Raw genomic sequence first — 26848 nt, forward strand, 5'->3', positions numbered from 1 at the left:
TTCTTTTCTCTGCTCTTTTTCATTCAAAATTTGCATTTTCGTGTAAACATGCTTCTCTATTTAACAAATTTTTAGAAAATCCCTTTAGAAAGCTGAATTAAATCAAAATAATTTTGAGACCTATTACTGTGTAGATCTCAAAACTCAGTACTCTGTGGTACAAAATAGTATGAATATAAGCAAATAACATTGATACTACAAGTATAGTATTAATACTTTTAACATCAATCTCTTCGTCATGGCTGACGTCTCCCATAGCGTCTTCCGGTGTTCAAGCATGTGCTAAATTGCTAATGTAGCCTTCGTCTTATGTTTAGATGTATTAATTGTAATACACATTTTCAGTTCATAGCTGCTGGCTCTCCGGACGAAACTCGGTTCTAGCCAGACTTCAGTGAAAACTTCTACTGTACACCTAAGCGTTTATTTTGGGTCTTTCCCGACTCCGCAATTAGCATGCTTAGCGACTCCTCATTCGCCTCCTCGGTGAAAGCGCTACTTTTTAGTAGGAATCAGAGCTGGGCACTTGACCCTTTTTTGCTAGTCCGACCGCGACCCTCCACCCTTGACTTGGGTACCCTTCCGGCCGCGACCCCCCACCCTTATTCATAAAAATTATCACCCCCCGCGCCGTAACAACCTCCCCCCCACCTCCCAAAAGAAGTGTCTGTGATTGATGCCGCCGCGGGAGGGATGCGAACGGCAGAGGCTTTTTAAGGATCATTATCTGTCTAATTTACTATTCAAACCCGCTGTAGACATGCTTCAAAATACGCCACTAGTACTTTACTACTTAACCAACTGCGTGTGATTACTTCCATTGCGAGCCCCGGGGTTGGTTTTGTCGTATTGTATAATTATTTGGGTCCAACAGACGGCCAGTAGTCTCATTCGAAAAGTTATTTATTTTTCACACTTCCCTTCGTTCACGGCCTTCAAAATAAAAGCATTCCAGCAAACCACTATACACAGCAGGTTTGCTATGGCGTATTTACGGCAGTAGAAGACACCAGAAGAAATGCATGAACTCCACCTTGATGTGGCAGCGTCATCCTTGAGTCAGTGCTGCGCGCAGCTTGAATATACTCATGGACACAAGTTTTGAAACAAGTCGGGGGGCGTCGCTTCAAAAAGACAGTGACAACAATGGATATCGTGCCAGCTACAACCATAAAGGGACCGAGATGACTAGAGACCTGTCGCCAACAGCACAATGTGTCGGTCACGTGAATCAGTGCGGCAGTTATCGCTCGCGCCAATGCGGAAGTAGAAAGAAGCTTAAAAAAAGCCTTTCACTGAGTAGGCTGAGATGAAATTTGGCTGCCTCGCGACCACGTCAAACACATGAGGGCCGATTAGTGGGCCGGACTAAAATCCACTTCTGGCTATGCTTAGTCTAGCCATTTTTTTTAATTTGTCAACTTCCACCTCTCCACCCCAAAAATGGGCATCCGGCCGGGCCGGAGGGTCGGACCGGTCCGGCCCAGGGACGGACTACCCAGCTCTGAGTAGGATAGTTTGTCACCACAGAGGAAAGGATCAGCATCAAGCAGCTCCTTGCTGCTGCGGTTGCACAGACTTACATAAGATATAAAGGCCGCGCTGCTTTTTTTTATCTTTTTACGCCAGAGCCACTTTGGCGTTGATTAGTGCGACTGGTCCACAGTAGTATGCCGCTGATTGATGAGCATGGGGGATAACAGCCCTTTGGAAGAACCACACGTTTGACGATCTTGAAATCGCGATTTCGGTCCCAAAACAATAAATCATTCAGCCCAAGCTGAGAGCTTGTTTGAATAAAGATGCAGCAATACGACCTTTAACCTCAATCTCAAGCTTGTTGGAGCTCATAATCAGAAGGGGAAGATAGGTAGTACCCAGCACTTTAAAGAACATTACTGACAATTGTCCCCTTCAGAGAAAATACATCCAAACAGATTGAAGAGGCCTGGTTGGAGAGGCTTGTCAGAGTGTTGACAAAGAGCACAGTAGCCAACTATTAGACCTAAGACCACAACTAAATCAACATGTCTTGTGTCCTTTATAAGCCATTTTATACTTCCACACTGTATCTTCTTTAAAGCCTAAAGCACCCGGCTCAACAGCTCCCCAAAACCTAAGGTCATCTTTGGAATTACCCTTGAAAACCTGAAGTTTTCCCAGAAATTCACCTACAAAATAATTAATCTCAGCCCCTATAGCAGATAGAAACATCATTCCACAAGAATTTGAGAGCTTAGACGTGTGGCTTTCACACAGGCCCGAGTTTATTCATCTTTACTGTTTCAGTCGAAGGTATAAAAATAAAGTGTCAGTGCAAGAAAAGCACTATTTTTAACTTTGAAAAAAAAAAAAAAAGAGTGGTAATTACCATCCTCTATTCTGTTACAACGATGTTGATATTATCATTGTCTTCAAACATATCTTAACCATATATCACGTTCGACTGGTTCAAAGTCCACAAACGCGTTGTCTACATTACTGCCGTTACTCATTTCAGAGCTCCCGCGATCGACAGCGTCCGCCATTATGACTCGAAAGAATTCCAGAACATCCTTCGCGGGCTCACGACACTGTCACATGTATATTCTGATGCATTTCATTGGCTGAGAGACTGAGAATTGGATAAAAAAAAAAGAAAATGAAATATACGCTCTTCCAGCTTTAAGGGTAGAAAGACACAACAGCACTCCCGGCTCTCGTGGTAGAAACGCGGTTGTGCGTCCCTGGCCTTAATGGGTTAAGCAGTAAAATCCACCTGTTTTTGTCCATCTCAGGGACCGGCCATTTTGCCACTTGACAACTGAAAATGACAGAGTTGCTCTGTCACGATCACTTGCCCAGAACTCCAAACCCCAAAGCGGAGCCAAACAAAACTTATGAACAAATACAATGCTTTATTAAACCAAGGGAGCACGCAAACGTGAGCAAGGAAAACTAAACTAAAACGAAGAACAACATCAGCATAAGGCTGACGCGAAAACACGAAAAATCAGTGGATGGGCGGAGCGCAGTGGAAGCTAGACGCCGGCAGAACAGACAAAAACACTAAACGGAAATAAATGCAATGGAAGCGCAGTAAAAGATTAACAAAGGAACTCAGCCCAATTGGGAGAAAGACAGATGAGCGCAATAAACGAAAATAAGTCCTGACTACAAAAGGAAGGAAAGACAGAATCTAAACCAAATTGGTGTAGAAACAGAAAAGAAACAAACCTAATCTAGAATTACAAAAGCTGAATTATTTACGTGTGAAGAAGTTAAACGACATATGTGGCTGTGGAAACAAGCACGCGATCGACAAGAGGAAACAGACCAACATCAACAATATTCCAGCGATTAGCTTCCACTTCTCGAGCACCTATATACCCAGATGATTGTAATGCTAAGCAGGTGTGCACTGGAGGCTCCGCCCATCCACCAGACTCAGCGACTGAAAAAAAAAAACCAATCAGCCATAGAACAGGATATGCTCAGGGTTCAGATAACAACCAATCATGGCTCAGCTTCAGAAAATAGGTGGGCCATGATTGGTCGTTACCTGAGCCCTCAGCAACTATGATGTCAATTTCAATCGACAGAAGTGACAAAATGGCCGCCCCCTGCGATGGCTAAAAGCAATTTTTGCTGCTTAAGTATTCCCCAAACGCAATATTAATCATAATGCCATGATTAGACTAGTGAAGACGCATAGAACATATTCTTTTAAAGAAAAAATAAGACTGACTTCCCCAACTAAATGCATCGCACCACACAATGCATTCTGGAAACCATACATATGGAAAATAGGTAGATGTGTGACTGTGCCTACGACGATCTCGTGCGGGCATTTTCTGTATTGATAGCACATGCTTTTAGCGTTGACAAAAAAAGTAAGCTTCATGAAATGAGCAAGTTATGACTTGCTTTGCATGTACATGCATTACCTTTGACCGCCGGCACCAATGTCAGTAAACTTCACTGACGGAGCTAGACTTTTATTCTTGGGGTCTGCAAAATGCATTATCAACAATCAACATCCTTTTAAATTAATTAACCAATAATCAGTAACTAGTATTTTTTTTTTCTGCTGGCATCAACATCAAATAATCCAAATAATTTGCGCCGGACTATGCATGTTTGAACATGTACAGCTATAACCTGCTGCACCTCCTAAACGACTGGTGTTGCGGTGCTCGGCGCCTTGCTCATTTTTTATTTTATTTTTTTTGTCAGCACCGGGACTGTAGTCATGAATTTCTGGTTCCAAAGTACTTATAGATGAGAGACTACCACACCATAAACTCGGGATGTACTCAACTGTGGTGCCAGCTATTTAAGCAGTAATGGCTGTGTGTTGTGCAATTTGCTAGTAGATAGTAAATCTATACTGTTCTACACAGACAGGCTCATATGGCGCAAGCAGCTCTGAAATATAATCAGGAACCTGACCGTTAAGAGCTTTACAAACCATCATAAGTATCTTAAAATAAATTCTAAAACAGTGTGACCTGCTGCAAACCACATCGAGGGAAATGTCAATAACGTGATGTGATGTGCTCACATCGATGTATTTGGAGGTTAGAAGTCTCGCGGCAGCACTTGCAATATATTGTAAATGTTAAATGTTTACTGCATTTACACTCAGTTCATACGTGATTGACTTCTAGCCAAACGACATTACTACCAAGCTTGTTTAAGCAGTAAGCAAGTCGGGCCCGAATTAAAGAGATACTTGTATCATCTTAACATTGGCACTTATTACATATATATTAAAGGTTTGCATGTAAAAATGACATCAGTACTAAAATGCTCCCCGCGAAAAAGACTCTGTAGTGATTTAAGGGCTTTTATTGTTATTAGATTTACGAGAAATTGCCCCGCCCCTTTTTGGGGCTGGCCTTGTTATTCTTTCGGTCACAGCGGTCTACGTCACGGGAGGGAGGCAAGCGTGGTAATATTGCTCGCTTTGTCACTTCTGTTGTCTAAAACGGTGACTGATCGCCACCAAAATGCAAATGCACATTGCTACTCTTGTCCACTTCAACCTGTAAAAAGTAAGAAAGTAAAAAGTGTTCAGCACAATAGTTTGGATCTATTGACATCAAATGTGAGCTCATCATGATCACCTCCACAAAATCAAAAATACTGTGGCGATCGCTGCTCCACTTACACAAGCTGAAGCGGACAAGAGCATGAATGCGCACACGAACCCCGACTGCTTAAATTTCTGACATTTAGCTACACTAAACTCGTGTCAACTCTCAGGAGGCGTACGGCACATCCATGAAGTTGGCCCCACACCCCACGCAAATTGGGGGAAATAGTTGACAAATAGTTGACAAACAAGCACAAACGAAGCACAAGCGTAACAAACTATTTCCCCCTATTTTTGCGTGGAAGGCCAATCTCCTCCTGAATCCGAGATTCAACCTCCCGACGGACCCTCCTCTCCAGCACCCTGAATAGACCTTACCGGGGAGGCTGAGGAGTGTGATTGGAGCGGGGACCACCACCCCGGTCTGCCAATCCAGAGGCACTGTCCCCGATGTCCACACGATGTTGTATAGGCGTGTCAACCATGACAGCCCCTCAACATCCAGAGCCTTTATGAACTCCGGGCGGATCTCATCCACCCCCGGGGCTTTGCCAGCCGGTATCTGTCAGCTGCCCCCGGAGTCCCGCAGGCCAAAAAGGCCCGATAGGACTCCTTCTTGAGCTGGACAGCATCACCAACTGCTGGTGTCCACCAGCGGGTTCGGGGATTGCCGCCACGACTGGCACTGACCACCATGCGGCCAAAGCTCCAATCGGCACAAACAAAAAATCGAAACATGGTCCACTCGGACATAAGCGCAAACAACAGTCAGGAACCGTCCCCCCACCCGAAGGCGGAGGGAGGCTACCCTCTCGTCCACCTCGGTAAACCCCAATGTACAGGCTTCGAGCCGGCGGGTAATAAGTATGCCCACACCTGCACAGTGAGCCCAACTATATATAGTCGGAACTTCTCGAGCCGCCCAGCTCGCACAGCACCCGACCCCTTTGGCCCCACTGGTGGTGCGCCCATGGGAAGGGGGAACCCACGTTGCCTTTTCGGGCTGAGCCGGCCGGGCCCGGGCACCAGGCGCTCGCCATCGAGCCCCACCTCCAGGCCTGGCTCCAGAAGGGGGGCCCCGGTGACCCGCGTCCGGGCAAGGGAAACTGGAGTCGATACTTTTTTTTCATCATAAGGGGTCTTTTGAGCCGTGCTTAGTCTGGTCCTCACCTAGGACCTGTTTGCCATGGGTGACCCTGCCAGGGCATAAAGCCCCAGACAACTTAGCCCCTAGGATCATTGGGACGCGCAAACCCCGCCACTACGGTAAGGTGACGGCTCATGGAGGGGCTTTTACATAGTTTTACTTTAAAAAGTTGCTTGACGGCTCATTGTAGAAATCCATAATAATTTGCACACTTTGCACAGACAAATTCAAATACCATATTAGTTGTATGTCTTTGGTGTATAGTTCAACTGTTGTATTTTACAGGAAAAGAATTGCATTCAAGGATCAAAGAAAGCTATTAGAACAGCCTTTGAATTGAAATATACTTTTTTTTTTTTTCCACATTTATTCCATGATTTTACTCAAGTAAATAACGGTTCCAAGCTTCATAAAAAATTTTAGTTGAAAATTACGATTAATTGCGATTCATTATGGAAAATGTTGAGATTAATTAGTTTAAAATTTTTTTATTGTTTGACAGCACTAGTTCTAACATATTTGGCCAACTACCGGTAATGTTATTTTGTTTCTGAATGTAAACTATTGTTTTTATGTGTAAAAAGGGGGTTGACTCTGCCGTTTTAGACCGTGTGACTAAACTAAAAGTACCATTGTGAGCTGCCATCATTTTTGTTTTTGTTTTTGTGGATCATGCCAAAGACAGTCTTGCTTTTGGAAAAGATGTAACTGTTGTTCATTAGAAAGCACATGAAGGAAAACTCTGCGTAATTGTCTCCTCAGAACACAGATCACATCACTGTGATTGTTTTCCCGCTTTAATGACTTTTTGGGTGGGGGAAGTGTCGAAGCAAAGAGGCGAGAATTATCGAAGCACATTATTAGCAGAATATACAGTACATTCAGCCGCTCGTCCAATTTAAGACCTCACTGTTTAACATCCACAACACATGCATTTGTGAGCAATCTAACAATGAATAAAAACAATCTATCAACACAACCCATTTAATTGGACATCAGGTTAAGATCTTTTCCTAAATCCACTGATGTCATTCTCTCTATTTTACATCCTTCTCTTTCAGCCTGTCCTAACTGTCGCTTCCAGTATGCACTGTCTAAAGGAGGCTGCATGCACTTCTGCTGCTCTCAGTGTCGTTACCAGTTCTGCAGTGGTTGCAACAACCCATTCCACACTGTAAGTTTGCAAAATCTTCTGGTCACCATGTGATTCTTGTTCAATTTTTTTACTGAGAAAGTACTGGAAATATCAAACATAGGGCCTTTTTCCCTAAATAATATTCTTTAATACAACCACTTTTGTCTTTCTCCCGTTAGACCTGCGCCGTCGATGAGTGTACTGTATCTGGACTACATGCTCATCACCCCAGGGACTGCCTCTTCTATTTGAGGGACTGGGAACCTTCTAGACTTCAGGCTTTATTGGAGGTATCTGATTTCTAGTATTTTCTCTGGGTTTTTCAGTAGGAAACTAACTGGTCATACAATATTTTGTGATAGTCAAAGTGTTACTCTGCAAGGAACTCCAGACAAAAATATAATAAAATGACATGATGAGCAAAGTGGACGTTTAGTATCACACACACCATGGTGAGTGAAGGAATGAGTTAAACATCCTCCATTGGCAATATCTCTCTTGATAAAAATTTCACAGACAGATGCTTGTACATCTTTACAAGACATTACATGAAGGCAGAAAGCAGAAACCTAACACTTCAGTCAGTCATTAATATAAAAAAGGCACAATTTACATCACATAGACGTCACAAAATGGTATAAAGTGTAAACAAAAAATATTTGCCTTCTCCGGAAGTGACCCATTTTTATTTTTTGGTGGTCACTATTTAAAAAAAAAAAAGAATAGTTACTGACAAATTTTAATTAGAAATTTACAAATTTTCTTTTTTTCTCTATGAATTGCAGAGCAATGGTGTTGCATACAATACTGAACCCCCTCCTGGAACACAGACAGGTAGGTGACCCTACACAACACTACAGTGAAGATATTTAAATTGCGTTGTGTGAAAATGGAAAGTTGGAAACATTTATTCAGGCAATTTTAAGGGTTTTGTTGTCGTTCTAATACAGATCACAAAACAGGGGAAAATATGTATGTGGGCATAAGACATTGTTCAATGTGAAGGTGCAGTAAGGAAAAATTGGTAGGTTCCATGGCTCCGATTCAGTTTTGATACAAACATGGAAAAGTACTTTTGGCTTTTGGTCTTCGGCATTAGGTATTTTTAACATAATATATGATTATGTATGTATCAATGTCCCAATGCTGGAGAGTTTAGAGAAATCACTCATCAGCGATATAGCATGATCTTCACAAGAAAATATTAGATTTGTTCAAATTGGAAGGCCGTGACTAGCGGAAGTTACTGTTGTATAAATTATTACATAACACTAGTCACACCCAAAAACTTACAAATGTACAAAACATGAAAGTCCATTGAAGTAATTTACTTTCCTTGCTCAATTGAGGCCTGATTTACCAAGATCCCAAATAGCAGACGCTAAATTGCATGTTCACTCACTCTAGCAGATTACATGCTGTCGGCAACAGGTATAAAAGTGGTGAAAGCTACCATATTTCAAAAAGGGTTTTGCAGTTCATGTAGATCTGATGTTTTCACTATGAAAAATTTGGATGGGAACTGCAAGCGCAAAATGAAATTTCAAGTGATGGAATTGAAAGTGTAAGTTGTATACAAATAAACGGTTATAGAAAATGCATCGGATCATTTGGGGGAGGGCGGTAAATGCATAGAAGCCATCATTTTATTGGATTGAACTTGCCCTTAGTGCATAGCAATTGAACGTCTCTGCCCATCTGCTGTAACTTTGCACTTAAAACGTGAGATAGCACAGCTGAAAAACTTGCCTGGGAGATGCCAGCACCGATTTTCAGCATACACTGAAATGACCCAGATGCAAGGAAATGCAGAGTTGAAAGGAGTTTTGTGTCATAGGTGATTGCGGCATGATTTCGTCCTATGACTTCAGAAGGTTGAAATTTGCTTTCCTGAATGGATAGTATGTTGGATTATTTTTGTTTCTGGCATTTCAAATTCAAATACATAAGCAGCAAAGATCTGTCCTGCCTGTTGCCTCTCACTTTGCCTACGCCTCCTTATCATGGTTAACACACAGCAGTGCCGTTTTCCACCTGCCTTTCAGACACGTTATCTAAACACACAAATTCAGCCATTGCAATTCGTCTCAGATAAATCACACATTGCACATGCTAAATTAATCTTTTTGCATATACTCCTCCCAAAATGCGCTCAATTAAATGTGCGGTAATTAAGAATATTTGGCAGATGCAATCCTGGGTGCCCATTGTCATCTCCTTCCACATCTGTTTGAGTGGCCAATCAAGTTTGTGCCAGTTTTTGCATGCGCCAGCCTGTGGTAAATAAGGTCCTTAGTGTCTTGCGTAGTACTGTCCGTATGAGAAGAAACCAGCTTGTGTTTGTCAAAAAAAAACATGGAAAGAGGACCTTGAAAAAATAATCGCATCTTGAATCGCAGCTACAATATTATGGGGGTTGGGGAGTTTGGAAGGGGTGGCTGCCGTTCACAATTAGATTATTTTTCCAAATCATTCATCCCTATAAGAAACCATAAACAGCTGATCTTCATGTACATGTAACTTCTAACAAAAAAATAATAATAAAACGAAAAAATATATTGGAGTGTGCAATACTACTGTTTCACTTTGGTCCTGTGGGTGGTAGCAATGTGCATTTACTGTTGTGCAATAGTGTATGTTCAAGAGCTCTGTCTGCAATTCACTGTCCCTTACAAAATAGGCCCACAAAGTTATGTTTCCATTAAATTGGAAAAAAATAAAAAATAAAAGTCTGGATCCACACCTTGAACTAGATCCACACCAAAATTGACATGCACTAAGTTTTCACATAGGCCAGCTAAGACATGCACACAGAATCATAAGTGAATCAAAGAGAACAGTCAAACACATGCACACATTTGGAAAAGGTTGTTCATCAAGATGGAAAAAAACGTTTACCTTTGATCATCACCAGTGCTCATTGATTCCCGACATTGTAATACACACCCTTTGACTCTCTTCTTGTTCTCTCCCCAAGGGTTGTGTGGAGTGATCGAGCAGAAGGATGATGGAGGCCAGCAGCCTGACTCAGCTTGTGGAGCGCAGACCCAAACTGGACATGCTGGACTCTGCGAGTATGACAGTTTTTTAATTATTACTTGTGCTACTCACAGGGGCACACAGCTTATTGCTCAGAGTCAATCGCACTCTGTGGTGTGCTGGTTGATCCGAACTTTTTGCTCCATCATTTAGTACGGGGGTGGTATACAGAAACAATATTGTACTGAAATGCAAAGATACCTCACCTGATTTGATGTGATGATAGTCCATTATATTAATTTGTTTCAAACCTCTACTTAAAAGGCTCATATGCAGTAAATCAATCAATCAATCACATTTTATTTATATAGCACTTTTCATTCATAAATATGCAGCTCAAAGTGCTGTAAAACATCCAAAGCAAAACATTAAAAAAAATCAGTTCACGCCCTCCCTCCCAAACAACCCAAGACAGATATCCACTAGTACATCAGCACTCACTCACACACACCCACAAAAGTGCACAACCTGATAAAATGTGTTAAAAAGACATGACAAGGCACGGAGAAACCATATGAGGAAAGGGTACCCAAGGGGAGCTCTATGTGCTGAGGGGAATGACAGCCCACGGCCACAGGGGAGCCACCACCACAGAGACCCCAGCCCGGATTAGACAGGCGGACCCCACACAAAGTGTAGAGGCCACCCAGACCCAAGGAGTCCCTGCGATGACAGCCCCCCGTGGGAAGGGAGGCCCCCCCCCATGAGGAAACACTGGAGCTAAAAGCTGACAATGGCAGAGAGCAACAAAACTAAAAGACAGAACAGTAGTATAGTCTAAGAACTAAAATCAGTAAGATAAGATAAAAATAATCTTAAATCAAAAGAAAAGATAAATTATTTAAAAGTTGTTAAAAGCCAAATTAAAAAGGTGTGTCTTGAGCTTCATCTTAAAAATATCAACAGTCTCTGCAGACCTGACGTCCTCTGGCAGGCTGTTCCAAAGGTGAAGACCAAAATGGCTGAATGCACCCTCGCCATGCATTTTGGTCCTCACCCTTGGAATAATTAAAAGGCCGGCGCCAGAGGACCTCAGGATCCGTGAGGGTTGGTATGATAAAAGCAAATCAGATGAATAAGATGGCCCAAGACCATTAACACATTTATAAACTAATAAAAGTACCTTAAAATTGATCCTGAAACACACAGGGAGCCAATGCAGCAATTTCAAAACTGGCGTAATGTGCTCCCGCCCTCTGGTTCTCGTCAGCACCCGAGCGGCTGAATTCTGCAGTAGTTGCAATGGTGAAATGCTCTTTTTCGGGAGGCCAGAGAGCAGGGCATTACAGTAATCTAAACGACAGGAAATAAAAGCATGCATCAGCACTTACGTGTTAGCCTGAGAGAGAAACGGGCGGACTCTGGCGATATTCTTAAGGTGATAAAAACCAATCTTGGTTACATTTTTAATATGAGGAATAAAACTGAGCTCAGAGTAAAAAATGACGCCAAGGTTCTTCACACAATGTGAGGGATTAAAAACTTTTGGTAAAAGTTTCTCTCTCTGACCTTCAGGACCGATAACTAAAACCTCCATTTTGTCCTGATTGAGCTGTAGGAAATGATCTGCCATCCATGACTTGATATCTACAATGCAATTTAAAAGGGTATCAATGGGTCCTGTGTCATCAGGAGACACGGCAATATACAGCCGTGTGTCATCAGCATAGCTGTGAAAGCTGATGCCGTGTCCCCTGATGACATCCCCAAGGGGAAGCATATAAAGATTAAAAAGTAGGGGGCCTAAAATCGAACCTTGGGGAACCCCACATTTAATTTCATGGGTTTTGGAGGAGCAAGTATCCATACTTACAAAGAAATATCGGTCTGTGAGATAGGAATGAAACCAGTTAAAAACAGTACCGGAGATGCCCACTAGATTTTTAAGTATTTAAAAACATTTGGTGATCTACTGTATCAAAAGCAGCGCTTTACATCCAGTAGCACCAAGACTGTGAGTTTTCTCACGTCTGCAGTGCACCTAATATAATTTAAAATCCTTAAAAGAGCAGTCTCCGTACTGTGGTTCATCCTAAAACCAGATTGATATTTCTCCAAAATATTATTTGTATTTAAAAAATGATTCAACTGGATCAAAACCAGTTTTTCTAAAATCTTACTTAAAAACGGTAAGTTGGATACAGGTCTGTAATTATTAAAAACGCTTGGGTCAGAATTGCTCTTCTTCAGAAGGGGCTTCACCATCGCCGTTTTGAAGGCAGCGGGGAAGACGCCCGTCTGAAGAGAGCAATGGACTATATTTAAAATTTGTTCCTCAAAAAATCCATAAAATGTCTTAAAAAGAAATGTGGGAATTGGATCCAAAAGGCAGGTTGTTGGGTTTACCTGGGAGAAAACTCGACCAAATGTCCTTGCAACAACCAGGGCAAAACTTTCCAGTGTTTCCTCATGTAAATATGATTGTCCAGGTTTATTAAAACGTGTGTTTTGACGGGCTAAAAGACTGGATCTTATGTCATCGATTTTACTTCTGAAGTGGTCTGCAAAGTCCTCACAGAGAGCGTCTGTTGGTCTCCGTAGGGACTTATTAAAATCAGAACTAGTTAAAAGTTCAAAGGCGGAGAAGAGCACTCTGGGGTTGTTTTTATTGACTGTAATGAGGTTTGAGAAATAGTAAGATCTTGCCAGTTTCACTGTTTTATTGTAGGATTTCAGTTGTTCGCATAATATTTCATAGTGTACTGTAAGTTTACTTTTTCTCCACCTCCTCTCTGCACTCCTGCATTTTCCCTTTGATGTTTTGATTGCATTGTTTCTCCACGGGGGCACAGTCTTTGTTTTTGTTGTTTTAATTAAAAGTGGAGCTACTGAATCTATGAATGATTTAAGATTTAGGTTAAAATTGTCAACAATAAGATCACAGGGTGCAGGTAAAATGTCAGCAGGAGTGCTTTTTAAGATCTCGATAAAATTTGTAGCCACCTCAGAAGGTAGGTAGCGTTTCTTCATTGTTCTCACCGGGACTGCTAAATGGTTAAAACTGGCGATGTTAAAATAGACACAGTAGTGGTCTGACACTGCCAAGTCAACAACAGAGGACGCACCAGCAGACAAGCCATAGGTTACAACCAAATCCAGGGTGTGTCCTCTGTTGTGAGTTGGCTGCAAGACGTGCTGTTTAAAATCCAAGCAGTTTAAAAGGTTTCAAAATTCTCTGGATAGTGGGTCCGAGATGTTGTCCACGTGTATATTAAAATCGCCAGTTATTAAAATCCTTTTATAACTGGAATATAAAATGGATAAGAATTCTGAAAATTCTGTAATAAAAGAAGTGGAATGATGGGGAGGTCTATAAACGGTAATGCAGAGAATAGGGGGACTGCTAAAAACAAAGGCATGATGTTCAAACAATAAATAGCTGTTAAAAATGATCTCCTTTGATAAAAGAGTACTAATGAAAATTGATGCAGTCCCGCCTCCTCTTTTCCCATCCCTTGTAGAAAATAAAAAGTTAAAATTCGGTGGGCAAGCCTCGGTGAGAGCAACATGTAAATTATTGTCAAAAATCAGGTCGTTTATGATAAAAGTTTTGTTTAAAAGGGAGCGCACGTGTGTGAGTTATATCTGCTCTCTGCTGTCATTGTCTGTATTGAGCCTCTTCGTATTGTCACTGTAAAATCTTCCCACCCATCCATCTCAAATATAATGGCTTTCGTCTATTTTTGTGATGATGTGCTACTATCCAGGAAGCATTATAGAGAGTACCTGGTCAGCTTGATCAACAGCTACTCCATCGACCCAGCCCGACTCTACAGCTCCAATGAACTGCTGCTGGCCTGCAGGAGGTACAAGGTGGATGACACCCGCAGGGATGCAGAGGATGGATTCAACTACTACAGCAGACTGCTTGAGGTGAACGTGTTGGTGCGGTTGGTGGGTGGCTGAGTGTTCAGAGTTGCATCCACCAACATATTTCTGTTATTTATCTGCAGAAACTAATGGATGAAGTCCCGCTGGGTGACAAGGTCCCACGCAAGAAATAACAAGTGCCCACCTCCATTGCTCATATACACATAATTTAAGATTTTTATGTCTTCTGATTTGCTGTGTTTTATGTGCTATTGAAATAGCAGAACAATGAAAGTGTAATTTTCATATTAGCTGAGAGGATGGCAAATATTTGGATGATTAAAATGCATTTTAAAAGCTTAAAAACAAGAACACTTAAATGTGGACTCATCAGACCACACCACACGTCATATTGTCACCCTTTTAAAATAATGGCAGAAATAATTTTGAACTTAAACATCTCTTCAGGAAGTGGGGCACCTCTGCTAAAATCGGCTAAATCCTAAATTAAATAGATAATTTAATTCTAACCCTGAAATGAAATTATTAACAAATAATATAATCGGTATTTGTTTTATTTTTTTGTGTATTTTCTGAAAACATTACTTAGGCCATTATTTTAGGAAGATGACAATATAATACTTGGCATATCAAACCAGACAAGTGTGTAGATATCAACCATGCACGTTTCATGTATTAACTGTTATACGGCAGTAGAGCGAAACTACAGTAAGATTAAGTAGCTGAATGGTGTATTTGTGAGAGAAATCATGAAATAAGAAATATAATTATTTTCAGAAATGTGAATGACCCTGGACAGGATAAATGGAAAAAAAAAAATCTATACATTACGTTTCTTGGATTCAGAGAAGGTGAATCATCTGCAATTATTTAACTTTAAGAAAAGATGTATTGTATGGTAAACCACCTTCAATTTACTGTAATTTGTTGCACACCTTTTCTTCATTTGTCTTCACAGTGGTGGCACCTTGGTGAAGACCAAATCTATTTAGTACATAATCAACATTTGTATGTAATGTTGTGTCCTGTTGTGTTAGGAAGGAGAAAAAAAATCCTTTGTTAAAAGGCAAGTCAACCCAAAAATATTTTTTTCAAGAATAAATTCTATGCAGGCCCACTAGTTGAAACAAGGCATTCTGTTAACTATTGTATTTGTAGAATAAGAATTAATGTACCCGTTTCTAGCCAATCATGGCTCAGCTTCAGAAAACAGGTGAGCCGTGATTGGTCGTTATCTAAGCCCTGAGCAACTGTGATGTCATTTTAAGTCGACAGAAGTGACAAAATGGCCGTCCCATTAAAGATGAAGTCAACGCAAACATTTTTTTTCAAGTATTTGTTCTATGCAAGCCCACTAGTTGAAACAGGACATTCTGATAAATATTGCTTTTGTGGAATAGGTGTTAATCCACTCGTTTTTAGCCATCTCTGGGGGCAGTCATTTTGTCTTCTCTTAACTGAAAATGACATCACAACTACTCACGACGACCAATCACGGCTCTGATTCAGAAAAAAGTTCAGCACGTTGTGAGCAGTTGTGATGTCATTTTCAGTCGACAGAAGACAAAATGGCCACCCTCAGAAATGGCTAAAAACGAGTGCATTTTGCTGCTTAATTTATATTCCACAAACGCAAAATTAATAAGAATGCTGTATTTCAACTAGTGGGCCTGTTGGGAACATATTCTTGAAAAAATATGTGTGGATTGACTTCCGCTTTAAATCGCTAAAAACGGGTGGATTTTGCTGCTTAACTCATATTCCAAAAATGCAACAATCAGAATGCCTTTTTTCAACTAGTGGGCCTGCATAGAACATATTGAAAAAATATGTTTGCGTTGACTTCCTCTTTAAATCATTCAAATCAAGGGTAACTGGTCAATCATTAGGGTCACTGATGGTGTAGTGGTACACAGTTGTGTGCGGGCAGCGTGGGATCGGTTCCCGGATCGGTTCCCGCTCAGTGGCGGTGTCTGTGTGTGTGTGCCCTGCGACTGGCTGGCGACCAGTTTGGGGTGTAGTCTGCCTTTTGCCCATTGTCAGCTGGGATAGGCTCCAGCACCTCCCCGCGACCCTGTACAGGATAAGCGGTTCGGAAGATGACACATGGTCAATCATTAGACTGGTTTTATGTCACCATCTAAACAACTACTTTTACACAGCAGCATTTGAGAAAACATATAACACTTTATACATTGGAGAAAAACAAGCAGTTGTTAATTAAAAACATAATGACAGAACATCTAAATATAAAAAAGGAAGTAAAAAATGTATGAAAACATATTGTTAACATTCTGCAGCGAATATCAGCTATAAATGGTGTGCAGCAACCTCACTATTTATCCGGGCGAGTGGTTTTTAATTACATTGTCACAGTGTGACATCCATCATTTCTCACACATTTGTCACTGACTAGTGTGATTAAATGTAAAATATGAAACAGGTTATTATAATATTGCATGCAGGTGCATGTTTTTATCTGCGCATATGTTGGGAATCTAAATAGATTTATACAGAATCCACTGATGGCCTATATTAACTTATTAATGGCCTCCTACCTTATAGATACTGTTGTAATATTATTTATGTGAAGTGAGGAAGGTGGATTCATGTTGAACAGGTTCATATCTGGTGCTTTTAATCCAGTTGGATATTTAATTGCCGCTTTGAGAACGTCAATTCTTGTCGAATCTGATCAAAACAGATGTCAGCAGAAACCGTCATAATACAATTAAATAGCAAAGAATTTGACGATTCACTAGAATTCAAAATATACTGTAATCTCAGTAAATGTTGGGGATTGTAAAGAAAAATTGCTATTTTTTTAAACATCTTATTATTCAGTTTTTTTTCATCACTTTCTGTGAAGGAGTCAATATGATAATAAAATGCGTAGCATTGCCAATGGATTGGCATGTATGAAAATGCTGTTATAAGGATTTTATGCTTTACTCACTTGTGAATACAACTGTAAATGAATTCCACAATTTGCCTCTCAGACCAACATCGGTCTGGATGAGGCTCTCATGGACATATTTGGACACTTGTGATGAAACGCTGAGGACCATGTTGTTCGACTTCTCAAGCATCTTCATCACCATCCCTCCGCAGCTGCTGGGTGGGAAGTTGAGATCCACCGCTGGTCTCCTGGATCACAGGATACTGAAATGTTTCTCTGCAAAGACTTTTGGCAGCAGGGGTACCCCACAGGTACCTTTCTGTCCCCTTCCCTATTTATACATTGGACTCTTAGTACATCACCAAGGGAGGTTAGGGGAAGGTTTACAAGTCGATGATCAAGAACTGAATGCACTGTTACAGCACCAGCCTTCTACAGTGTAACATTGCAAAGACTAAGAAAGTGGTATGTGAGTTTCTTCAACATCAGTAGTAGTCCTTTGAAGTGCAACTTCTATCACAAATGTGCAACATCATCTAACAGCATCTTGTATGTAAGACCGAAAATGCTTTTCATGTGGGATCAAAGATTCTTTTCCTGGACTAACTTGTGAGCTGTATTGAAACGAAACATCAAATTTGATTTCGATTTTGATCACAAATGAATAGTCGTTCCAGGAACACCAAATAGATTAATGTGACTAAAACCATAGCTTTTTTTGCTTTTTCAGCCACAGGGACATATGGAATTCGAAATAGTTTATTATAAATACCATATAGTTACATATTATATTGTTGTGATACGACGCGGCATTTTTGATTGGCCGTTACATTGCGACATTGCAACACCATTTACCTGCGATTCAATACTTGACATAATGGAACAAAAACAGGACAAGCCTGAGTATTAATTTACTGTCCTTGACAAACTGGTGAATGTAAATGTTCTGTATCGTTATTCATGTAATTTCGTGCAAATGCAAGGTCAGTTTTCAATTTTCTAACAGACCAATCTTCGAACTTTAGCTACAGAAAGAGGACGCTGTGTTAAAGTCTTGAATCTTAGATTTGCGTCTGTCGGCAAGTAGAACAAGGTAATTGTTCTCTATACTGTCTGTGTTCCTGTAAAAGAAATAAAAGTTGGCCTGCTTCTCTTTAATTTGTTCTGATCTTTACATTGTTATTGTCATATTTCTTTTAGTCGTAAGTAGTTTCCACTATGTATGATGGTATCAAGCTTAAAAAAAAGTGAAGGAGCCATCTGAAAACATCTCACCTGTTCTTTGAGCCGGAACAGATACAGATAGTGAACCTCAAGCTCAGTCCTTTTGCAGTCTTCTGCAGCATGCTATGATATCCAAAACAGATGACCCCAGAGATTGTAGACCTATTAGAATCAAACATTTGCCTCCTGCAAAATCAGTGATGAATGACTAAGATTTATGATCAGATCACAAAAAGAGGACCACTTTTGTCCAGGTCATTCAGGATTTCAATCAAGGAAGGATTGCATCATCAATGTAGATTATCATAAAAATGTTTTCTAAATCAAGCCACTATCATAAAGCAGTTGTAGTTGATGCTGTCATCGGTGGTGTAATGAATTTGTTACATTATATCACCATCGTGTGATATTGACGAGGTAAAATTGTGCACTAGCATGGATTATAAGGATTGTTGCCTAGAAACGCCTATATAATGGCTCGGCTGGTGTTTCAGGTGGCACATGAATAAGTTAACAAGAAAGAATTCACATATCCCACCTAAGCAATTGTCCAACATTTAATAACATTCATTATTTATTGTCATTATCAATTATCCATCACCCAGTGTAATCTGATTCCACCCACTCATCCCCTCCATAACATGGCAGCTGTAATGGTGCTTCAGTAACAGAACATTAACTTTGATTGGACAAAGCAGTTACATGATGCTTAATCAATGAAATAAATACAGTTGGTCAGAATGAAGCTAATCTTGGTGTGGCCGCCAGGGGTTGTTTGCAAGACAAAACGACTGCTTTCTCACAACTGTTAAAGGGCACTGCTTACCTTTAATGAAAAGATGAATAGTACTGCAACTCATTTATGAACCATTTGGGATTTAATCCGTTTTCTGTACAGCTTCTCCTCGTTAGTGATGTGAGCTGGACACCTTGGACAGGTCACTAGCCAATCACAGTGCACCATTTTGAAATACATAGGGGCAATATATTCATGTCAGAATATAACAAAGTATCTGAAGATGAACTTCCACAAAGCACTATTAATGATAGACAATGCAGATGGTTGAGGTCAAAGGTCACAAAAGAAGAACTATGTTATGGAAATGACCATTTCCAAATTTGTGATCTACAAACTGTTTTAGTGCTAATTCAAGTGCCAGAGTGCAAACAGAGAGCCTGTGATGCCATTGCCATAGTTACGACTTTTCCACCAGTTATTTTTTAAAATTATTCCATTCTATAACAAAGCTCCTGTAAGCACACAAACTGTGGAGGGGGGAGAGAATCAGAGAGCGATGATGTCATAGTTTCTGATCACTGCCATTGAAGAAGCTCGTGTGCAGCCTTCCTCCTTCACTCTCTCCATCCATCATCACTTCATCTTCACCTTCGTCGGCCTTGCAGGGTGCATCTGCTTATTGTGATAACTCGCAGGAGCACAACGAGAGCGGGTGAGCTTCCAGGCGCAAAACGGAGAAAGAACCCGGCTTTCCTGTCAGCGCAAACTCGTCAAAAAATGCCAGCCTAAGATGTGAAATGAACCAAAGCAGCCAAAATGTAAGCAGTCCGGTGTTCCCATTTGTATTTATTTATTTTATTATTGTGGATTATGACCTGCCGGCTGTGTAGCGGAGCTGCTCTTGCCCAGAAAGGAGGAGGAGGAGGAGGACAGAAGAGGAGGAGACGCGCAGAAGGGTGTCGACTGTCGACGGTGAGAGGAGGCAGGGGTGGAGGAGAGGCTAGGTGGGCGAAATAATAGACTATAGTGTTATTAGAAGTACGCAATAATGGCTGCTAAATCGGACGGGGTCCTGAAGATGAAGAAGAACGACGTGGCCTTCACGCCCCTGCAGAACTCGGAGCACTCCGGCTCGGTGCAGGGGCTCCACCCGGGCAGCCAGCCTGACTCCGTGGGCGCCGGGGACGCTGACTTCGCTAACGGAGAGTCGCGATGTTGCGGCGGCGGCGGCGGCGGCGCCTCCAACTCGGCGTGTCTCCGCCTGGGCAGGGAGCAGCAGAAATACACGCTGTGGGACTGCCTGTGGATAGTAGCCGCAGTGGCCGTGTATGTGGCCGACGTGGGCACTGACGTGTGGCTGTCAGTCGACTATTACCTCCACCGAGACTACTGGTGGTTTGGCCTGACACTCTTCTTCGTCGTGCTGGGTTCCTTCTCGGTGCAGCTCTTTAGCTTCCGATGGTTCGTTCACGATTTCAGCACGGAGGAGGCGGCGGATTGCTCGCACGTGGACGGTAATAAACTGCTGAGTGGCTCGGCCTCACACGGCGATATTAGCGCTCAGCATCCCCCGACCACGCCACAGAGACAGGCGTCGACCGCCAGTAAGAACACGACGACCAACAGCACCAGCAGCACCGCCATGGGCAGCCGGACTCGGAAACGTTCGGCCTCGTACTCCTTGTGTATGTGGTGCTCTCAGTCCCTCATCCACATCTTCCAGCTGGGCCAGATATGGAGGTAGGATGGGTGTGTGGATGTACACTTGTGCCGAATGAACACATGAACCACGACACAGCCTGGTCCTTTTGGAATGTCCGAGAACGTTATCGCTGCTTGGCAGTTGGCATGCAGCTGCCATCTTTGGCCCTCTAATCCACTACTACAAACGCAATTCAAATGGGATGCTTTGACCCCATCCTTTTAACATTAAGGAAGCTCCATGAATGACGCTGTATACATTGCACTTTGGGCTCAGACACAGGTGTTGATTGTCACACACAACTCTTGACAAGTAGTGAACCTTGCTGAACACCTAGAGATTTAAATGGGTGCCAGTTGTTAGACACGCCCACATTTATTAAATAGCTAAAAGCTGAAGCACTCAACCCTTGGCTTACTTGGGAGTTACAAAAACATAGAATACAGCATTATTTTTAATGTAGCCTTGGTTTCATGAGTAAACGTCTCCCAAAGTGCAAGTTTAAAAAATGTATCGATGGTTTAAGAATGTGGCGTTCACAGGAAAGGCAGTCCTTATTCGTTAACATATTTTAATTAAGCAGAGAATAGACTAGAACAATACAACTTTCAGTAAAACATTGAAAATCTGCTCACTTATATGAATACAAAATACCAACTAAATCCAGGTGAAGCGTGTTTGTAAGGTCCTTCAGCCAGCATTTCGGAGATGGTGTGTCCTTTTTTTTCCAGTGCATCAGAGGCAGTTTCTTTGCTATTACAATACAGTAAGAAATAAAACATCGTTCTGCATGACTCCATTTCACAATCAAAAATTAATCGCTAGAGGGTCAGGTTTCAACTGACGATGAAGGATTTCAGATATTGTTTCAAAAATATCTGTCCAGTATTCGCAAACCTTTGGGCACAAAACAAAACTACGGTCAATGTGTCTTCTGACAGGGAACATTTCACACAGGTGGAAGAGACGTCTGGATAGATGGCGTGTAATCTAGCTCTAGAAAAATGAATACGGTGCAACACCTTGAACTGAATTAAGCAGTGCCTTGCATTGCGAGAGCATCTATGAATATTCTCTGACCCATCTTGCCATTGTGCCTCTGAGATAGTCATACCCAAATCTTCCTCCCATCTTGTTGTTATTAACACAGACGCAATTGGCTCCATCAATAACAAATTGGCATAAATACGAAGAATTAATTTCTCTGAGTTTGGATTATATGTGAGGGATTCATCAAGACGGGTGAGAGTACAAGACTCAAAATCACATAGATGTCTCCTCACTTAATCCCTTATCTGTAATTATCTAAAAAAGTCACGGTCTGGGAGTTTGTACATTTCTTGAGCCAGCTTAAATGAGGCAAAAGAACCCTCAAGATATAGATCACTAATAGTGTGAATGCCTAATTTCCTCCAAATTTCAAATGTGTGGTCTAACAATGATGGCTTGAAGGATGGATTTCTTGCAATTGGAATGACAAGATAGAGATTTGATTTTAAAATGTGATCGAATTTGTTTGAAAATTTGTATAGTACTATGAATTACAACATTGTCCCGGTATTGCAACTTTCCAATTGGTAAAAGAGGAGGAAGAGAGCACCCACGGAATAAGGTTGACAGGCGTCCCGCTCCATTTCCAGTAATGGGAGACAGTCCAGACTTTTACCAAACCAATAAGTCATCAGCAGGATGTGCGAAGCCCAATAGTACTTCAAGAGGTCTGGGAGTGCCAATCACCCTCCCTTTTTGGGTTTGTTAAGGTGTTGTCTGGCAATTCTGTGTACTTTGTAACCCCATAGGAATGAAATAATAATAAGTTCAGTATATATTTTGGTAAAAACACAAGAAGGTTCTGAAATAAATAGAGAATTTTGGGTAGAAAAATCATTTTTTTGCGTTAACCCAACCAATTAATGAAATAGGGAGCATGTCCCAGAAACGTATATCTGACTGCAATTTAGACACCAAGGGTGGAAGATTTTCCTTGTATGAGGAAGTATAACGTTTTGTCACTTGAATCCCTAAATATCCATTCAATATCCCTGGGCGATATTGAATGGTTGATTCTGTAACCAAGAGGAGTTGATTACGCGTATAGGCAAAAGTTCACTCTTAGTCAAATTTATTCGATACCCAGAGAATAAACCAGAGATTAAACCAAACAATTGTATTTTATTTAAAAGAGCAGGGATACTAGTTTCTGGTTGAGTAATATAGAGCAGCACATCGTCTGCATACAACAAACTTTTATTTGTTGTAGTATCTGTGCCAAAGCCAAAAATCTGCGGGTCTGAACGAACACTTTCAGCAAACGGCTCAATTGCCAGAGCAAAAATCAGAGGAGACAGGGGACAAACCTGCCTTGTTCCCCTATGCAAGGTAAAATGTGGAGAGAGTATTCGGTTCGTAAGGACGCGAGAGGAAGGATTGGCGTAAAGTAATTTAACCATTGAGATCAAATTATCACCAAGTTTATACCTGTGTCAAATTTCAAATAAGTATGGCCATTCTATTTGGTCAAATGCTTTTTCAGCATCCAATGATAAAACTGCTGGGTCCTCATTTAGTCTAGTTTTGGAGTACATGATGTTGAATAGCCGTCTGAGATTTGAGAAGGAGTTCCTCGTGGGTATAAACCCAGACTGGTCCAGGTGTACCAGATGACTCATAAATGGACTTAACCTATTAGATAAAATTTTGGAAAATAACTTCCTATCAAGGTTCAATCAGGAAATAGGCCGATAAGAGCCCACCTCTTCACCATCCGTACCCTTTTTGTGTATTGCAGTAATAACTGCTTCTGCAAGTGTAGGAGGTAGGACTTGATCAGAAATAATGACACAATTCTCTATCACTTACAGCAGTGGGTTAAATCTCCAAGTTCGCTGTGGTTTTATTATATTTTGAAAGTTAAGAGTGAAGGTCAAAGGACTATGATCCGAAATCACAATATTATGGTACTTGGTTTTGAGAACATGTGGTAATAACTTAACATCAACAACAAAATAGTCTATTCTGCTGTATGAGTTATGCCTTGCTGAGTAAAATGAGTAATCCCTACCAGTAGGGTTTGTAGCTCTCCAAATATCAGATGGACCAAATAGACAAAATTAGTTTGTGACATATCTGGAATGAGTCCCATGACTGTCCTGAAGAATGATAGACTATTTATATTAGGTGCGTAAATATTCAATAGCGTAAGGGGTAGTGAGAAAAGCTCACCAATCACAATCAAATCTCTATCATCTTTGTCAGATATTGTCTGTTTGTGAATAAAAGGAAACCCTGTTTTCATCATGATAGCCGTCCCTCTTGATTTAACAGGGAAGGAGGGGTGATATGTATTTCCAACCCACCTACTTTTCAACCTTATGTCAGACTTATTTTTAAGATGTGTCTCTTGTAAAAATACAATATCTGGATTTAATGATTTGAGATGGGATAAGACCTTACCCCTTTTAATAGGATTGTTCAAACCATGAACATTCCAGGTGACCAGGGTTACAGTTCTCCCCGAATTCAAATTACCCTGAACTGACATAGGTAACAATTACGTATGCATATCTTTGCATTTGGGCGTGTGTTCAGAACTACAGGGCAGCTGGATGTCCCCACCCTCCCAAAAACAACACAACATGAACTTGGTAAACTAAGCCAAGCTAAAAACGAGCCCTGGCACAAACAAACAACAGGAAGCATTGAAAAAAAGGAAAGAAGAGAAAAAAAATATACAGCAAAAGTGCACCAAAATAAGAATATAAACTGCACTTCCCTGACCAGTTACTGCTAACTTTTGTTAACCTAGAAACTAAAACCACCTAATAGCTCGCCATTTTCAAGTATTATATTGAATGCTCAGTGACACTGGTTATATAACATAGAGGAGAAAAGATATCAACAAGCCCACTCAGTCCAACAAAGTTATTTAGCTGTCGTGGTGAAATTAGATGCCTCATGAACCTACCCAGTTTAAGGAGAAGCAAAATGTTACAATGTAAGATAGCGGAGAGCTACTTTGGGGTCGGTGAAAGCCATCTTCACGTCGTCATGCTTTTAAGATTACATTAAAGATACATTGTAATAATAATGCATTCACTGTATTCGCAATGACCCTTGTGAGGAGAAGCGGTACAGATAATGGATGGATGGATGTATTCACAATGATTGAGAGGGTTCGATGCAAGCTTTTTTTCTACTTCTGAATGAAATATGACATCCACCACACTTATCTGCGGAGTGCAGAATCTGTCTGCCTGCGCCTGGATCAAATCCAGCATCACATCATATCACCTGCGCCACAACTTGGACCTGGTTTCACTTGGTCTAAAGTATAGTCTACTTTGTGTCACCAAATTGTGAGCTGTGCCAGTGGGGGTGTAAAACAAAACGCCCTCTGTCCGCCTGAATGCTGAGCGAAGCGTAGCGTGGTCTGCCAAATTCCCAAATAGAGTAAACTAGACTTGCACCGAGCGCTCATAAGCCTGTCTACGAAAATGGGGTCATAAGTGTGGAAATGAACGGGAATGGTTGTTTGTCGATATGTGTCGTGCAATTGGCTAGCAACCAGTCCATAGTGTCCCTCCCCTGAAGTCATATGCAATATTTAAAAAATGGATGGATGGTAATTCAATTTATACACTCGGCAACACAAAAATCATTTATGTGCACTTAGATGTGCACATCATATGGAGAACCAGATCATGCAAAAAGAGATTCAGAGTGAAACTGTCACGGGATGCTTGGTTGTAGACCCAAAAGCCGGGAGGCAGAAGGCGAAAATGAACTGCAATATAAAGTATTTAAATGAAAGGAAAACCAAAAGTAAAACAAGGTACTGGGATAATACCCAAATAACAAGGATCGAAATAAACTAAACAAACACTACAGGACTAGGACTAGACTTGATTTTGACAACTGACAAATAACAATGAACCGACAAGGAATGGAAGAAAGCAGGGAACTAAATACAGACAATTTGATGAGACAAAAATGATAAAGAAAATGCACAACCTACTGTATCTTCTTGGATGTACTGCATGTGCTCAAGGCAAGGTTATTGTAGTCAACAAAAACTACCGAAATAACTACCTCACAAAGGTCGCAGGAGCCTATCCCAGCTGACTTCGGGCAACAGGCGAGGGACACCCTGCACACCCCACACACAGACAAACAAACATTCACACCCACAATTGCACCTTGGGGCAATTTAGAGTGTCCAATTAACCTACCATGCATATTTTTGGAATTTGGGAGGAAACCGGAGTACCCGGAGAAAACCCACACAGGCACGGGGAGAACATGCAAACTCAACACAGGAAGTCCAGGGCCGGATTCGAACCTATGACCATTGTAAGGCGGACATGTCGACCAGTTTACCACCGTGCATCCCCAAAATAACTAACAAACGAAATCATATTTTCGTTAATTAAATAAATAAAAAATGAAAATGCTTTTCAACAAACGTAAACTAAGTGAAACTACACATTGTGTTTATAAAACTAACTAAAACTAACTATATCACAGCAAAAATGTACTTAGCTTTTTCATCTTATTAATATCGTAAATGAGAATTCGGCTTTCAGTTTAAATGTATTTACTCCGGTAGAAGAAAGAAGAAAGGTCAAACAGTTGTTAGACTTGCTCTAAAAACAAATGAAAACTACTTGAATTCAAAAACAGTCTAAATAAAATAAAAACGAACTATAATGAAAACTCAAAAATTATGGCTAAACTTGTCTCTAAAACACACGTGTCAATCTCAAGGCCCAGATCAGGCCTGCCACATCATTTTATGTGGCCCACGAAAGCAAATCAAGCATGTCAACTTCCATGAGACATACTCAAATCTGTACCCAAATTTAAAAGTGTCATATGAAATAAATAAACTTCGGTTCGGTATATTTTCGGTACAAAAAAAACAGATTTTATTTTTAAAAAAATATATTTATTTTGAAAAGATGACAAGTAAATGGTACTTTTTTTTGAAAAAAATAAATAAAAGCGAACTATTCAGGTGATATTCTCAGAAATTACACCAGAATAAAAAATACACTAA

The 26848-nt window shown here is 40.9% G+C and overlaps 2 protein-coding genes across 6 annotated transcripts in view; both read left to right on the forward strand.

Annotated features, from left to right (window-relative positions):
• rnf31 (ring finger protein 31) overlaps window positions 1–18266 on the forward strand; it is a 75011-nt gene extending 56745 nt beyond the window's left edge. Inside the window, exons 19-24 of one of the 2 annotated variants that reach the window (XM_086043404.1) lie at window positions 7286–7398; window positions 7539–7649; window positions 8145–8193; window positions 10337–10433; window positions 14106–14271; window positions 14352–18266. In XM_086043404.1, the coding sequence (XP_085899530.1) occupies window positions 7286–7398; window positions 7539–7649; window positions 8145–8193; window positions 10337–10433; window positions 14106–14271; window positions 14352–14402 (587 nt within the window). In that variant the 3' untranslated portion in view covers window positions 14403–18266. Of the gene's footprint in view, window positions 1–7285; window positions 7399–7538; window positions 7650–8144; window positions 8194–10336; window positions 10434–14105; window positions 14272–14351 lie in introns of those variants that run through there. The other variant, XR_015088414.1, reaches the window with a different exon arrangement.
• Window positions 18267–19668: 1402 nt separating this feature from the next.
• Window positions 19669–26848, forward strand: part of xkr4 (XK related 4) — a 34287-nt gene continuing 27107 nt past the window's right edge. For 3 of the 4 annotated variants that reach the window (XM_086043350.1, XM_086043354.1, XM_086043353.1), the window contains exon 1: window positions 19669–20831. In XM_086043350.1, the coding sequence (XP_085899476.1) occupies window positions 20140–20831 (692 nt within the window). In that variant the 5' untranslated portion in view covers window positions 19669–20139. The remainder of the gene's footprint in view (window positions 20832–26848) is intronic. The other variant, XM_086043351.1, reaches the window with a different exon arrangement.

Source organism: Filicampus tigris, chromosome 10 (genome assembly GCF_054856515.1).
Source record: "Filicampus tigris isolate MCC_2025a chromosome 10, RoL_Ftig_1.0, whole genome shotgun sequence".
Lineage (NCBI taxonomy): Eukaryota > Metazoa > Chordata > Actinopteri > Syngnathiformes > Syngnathidae > Filicampus > Filicampus tigris.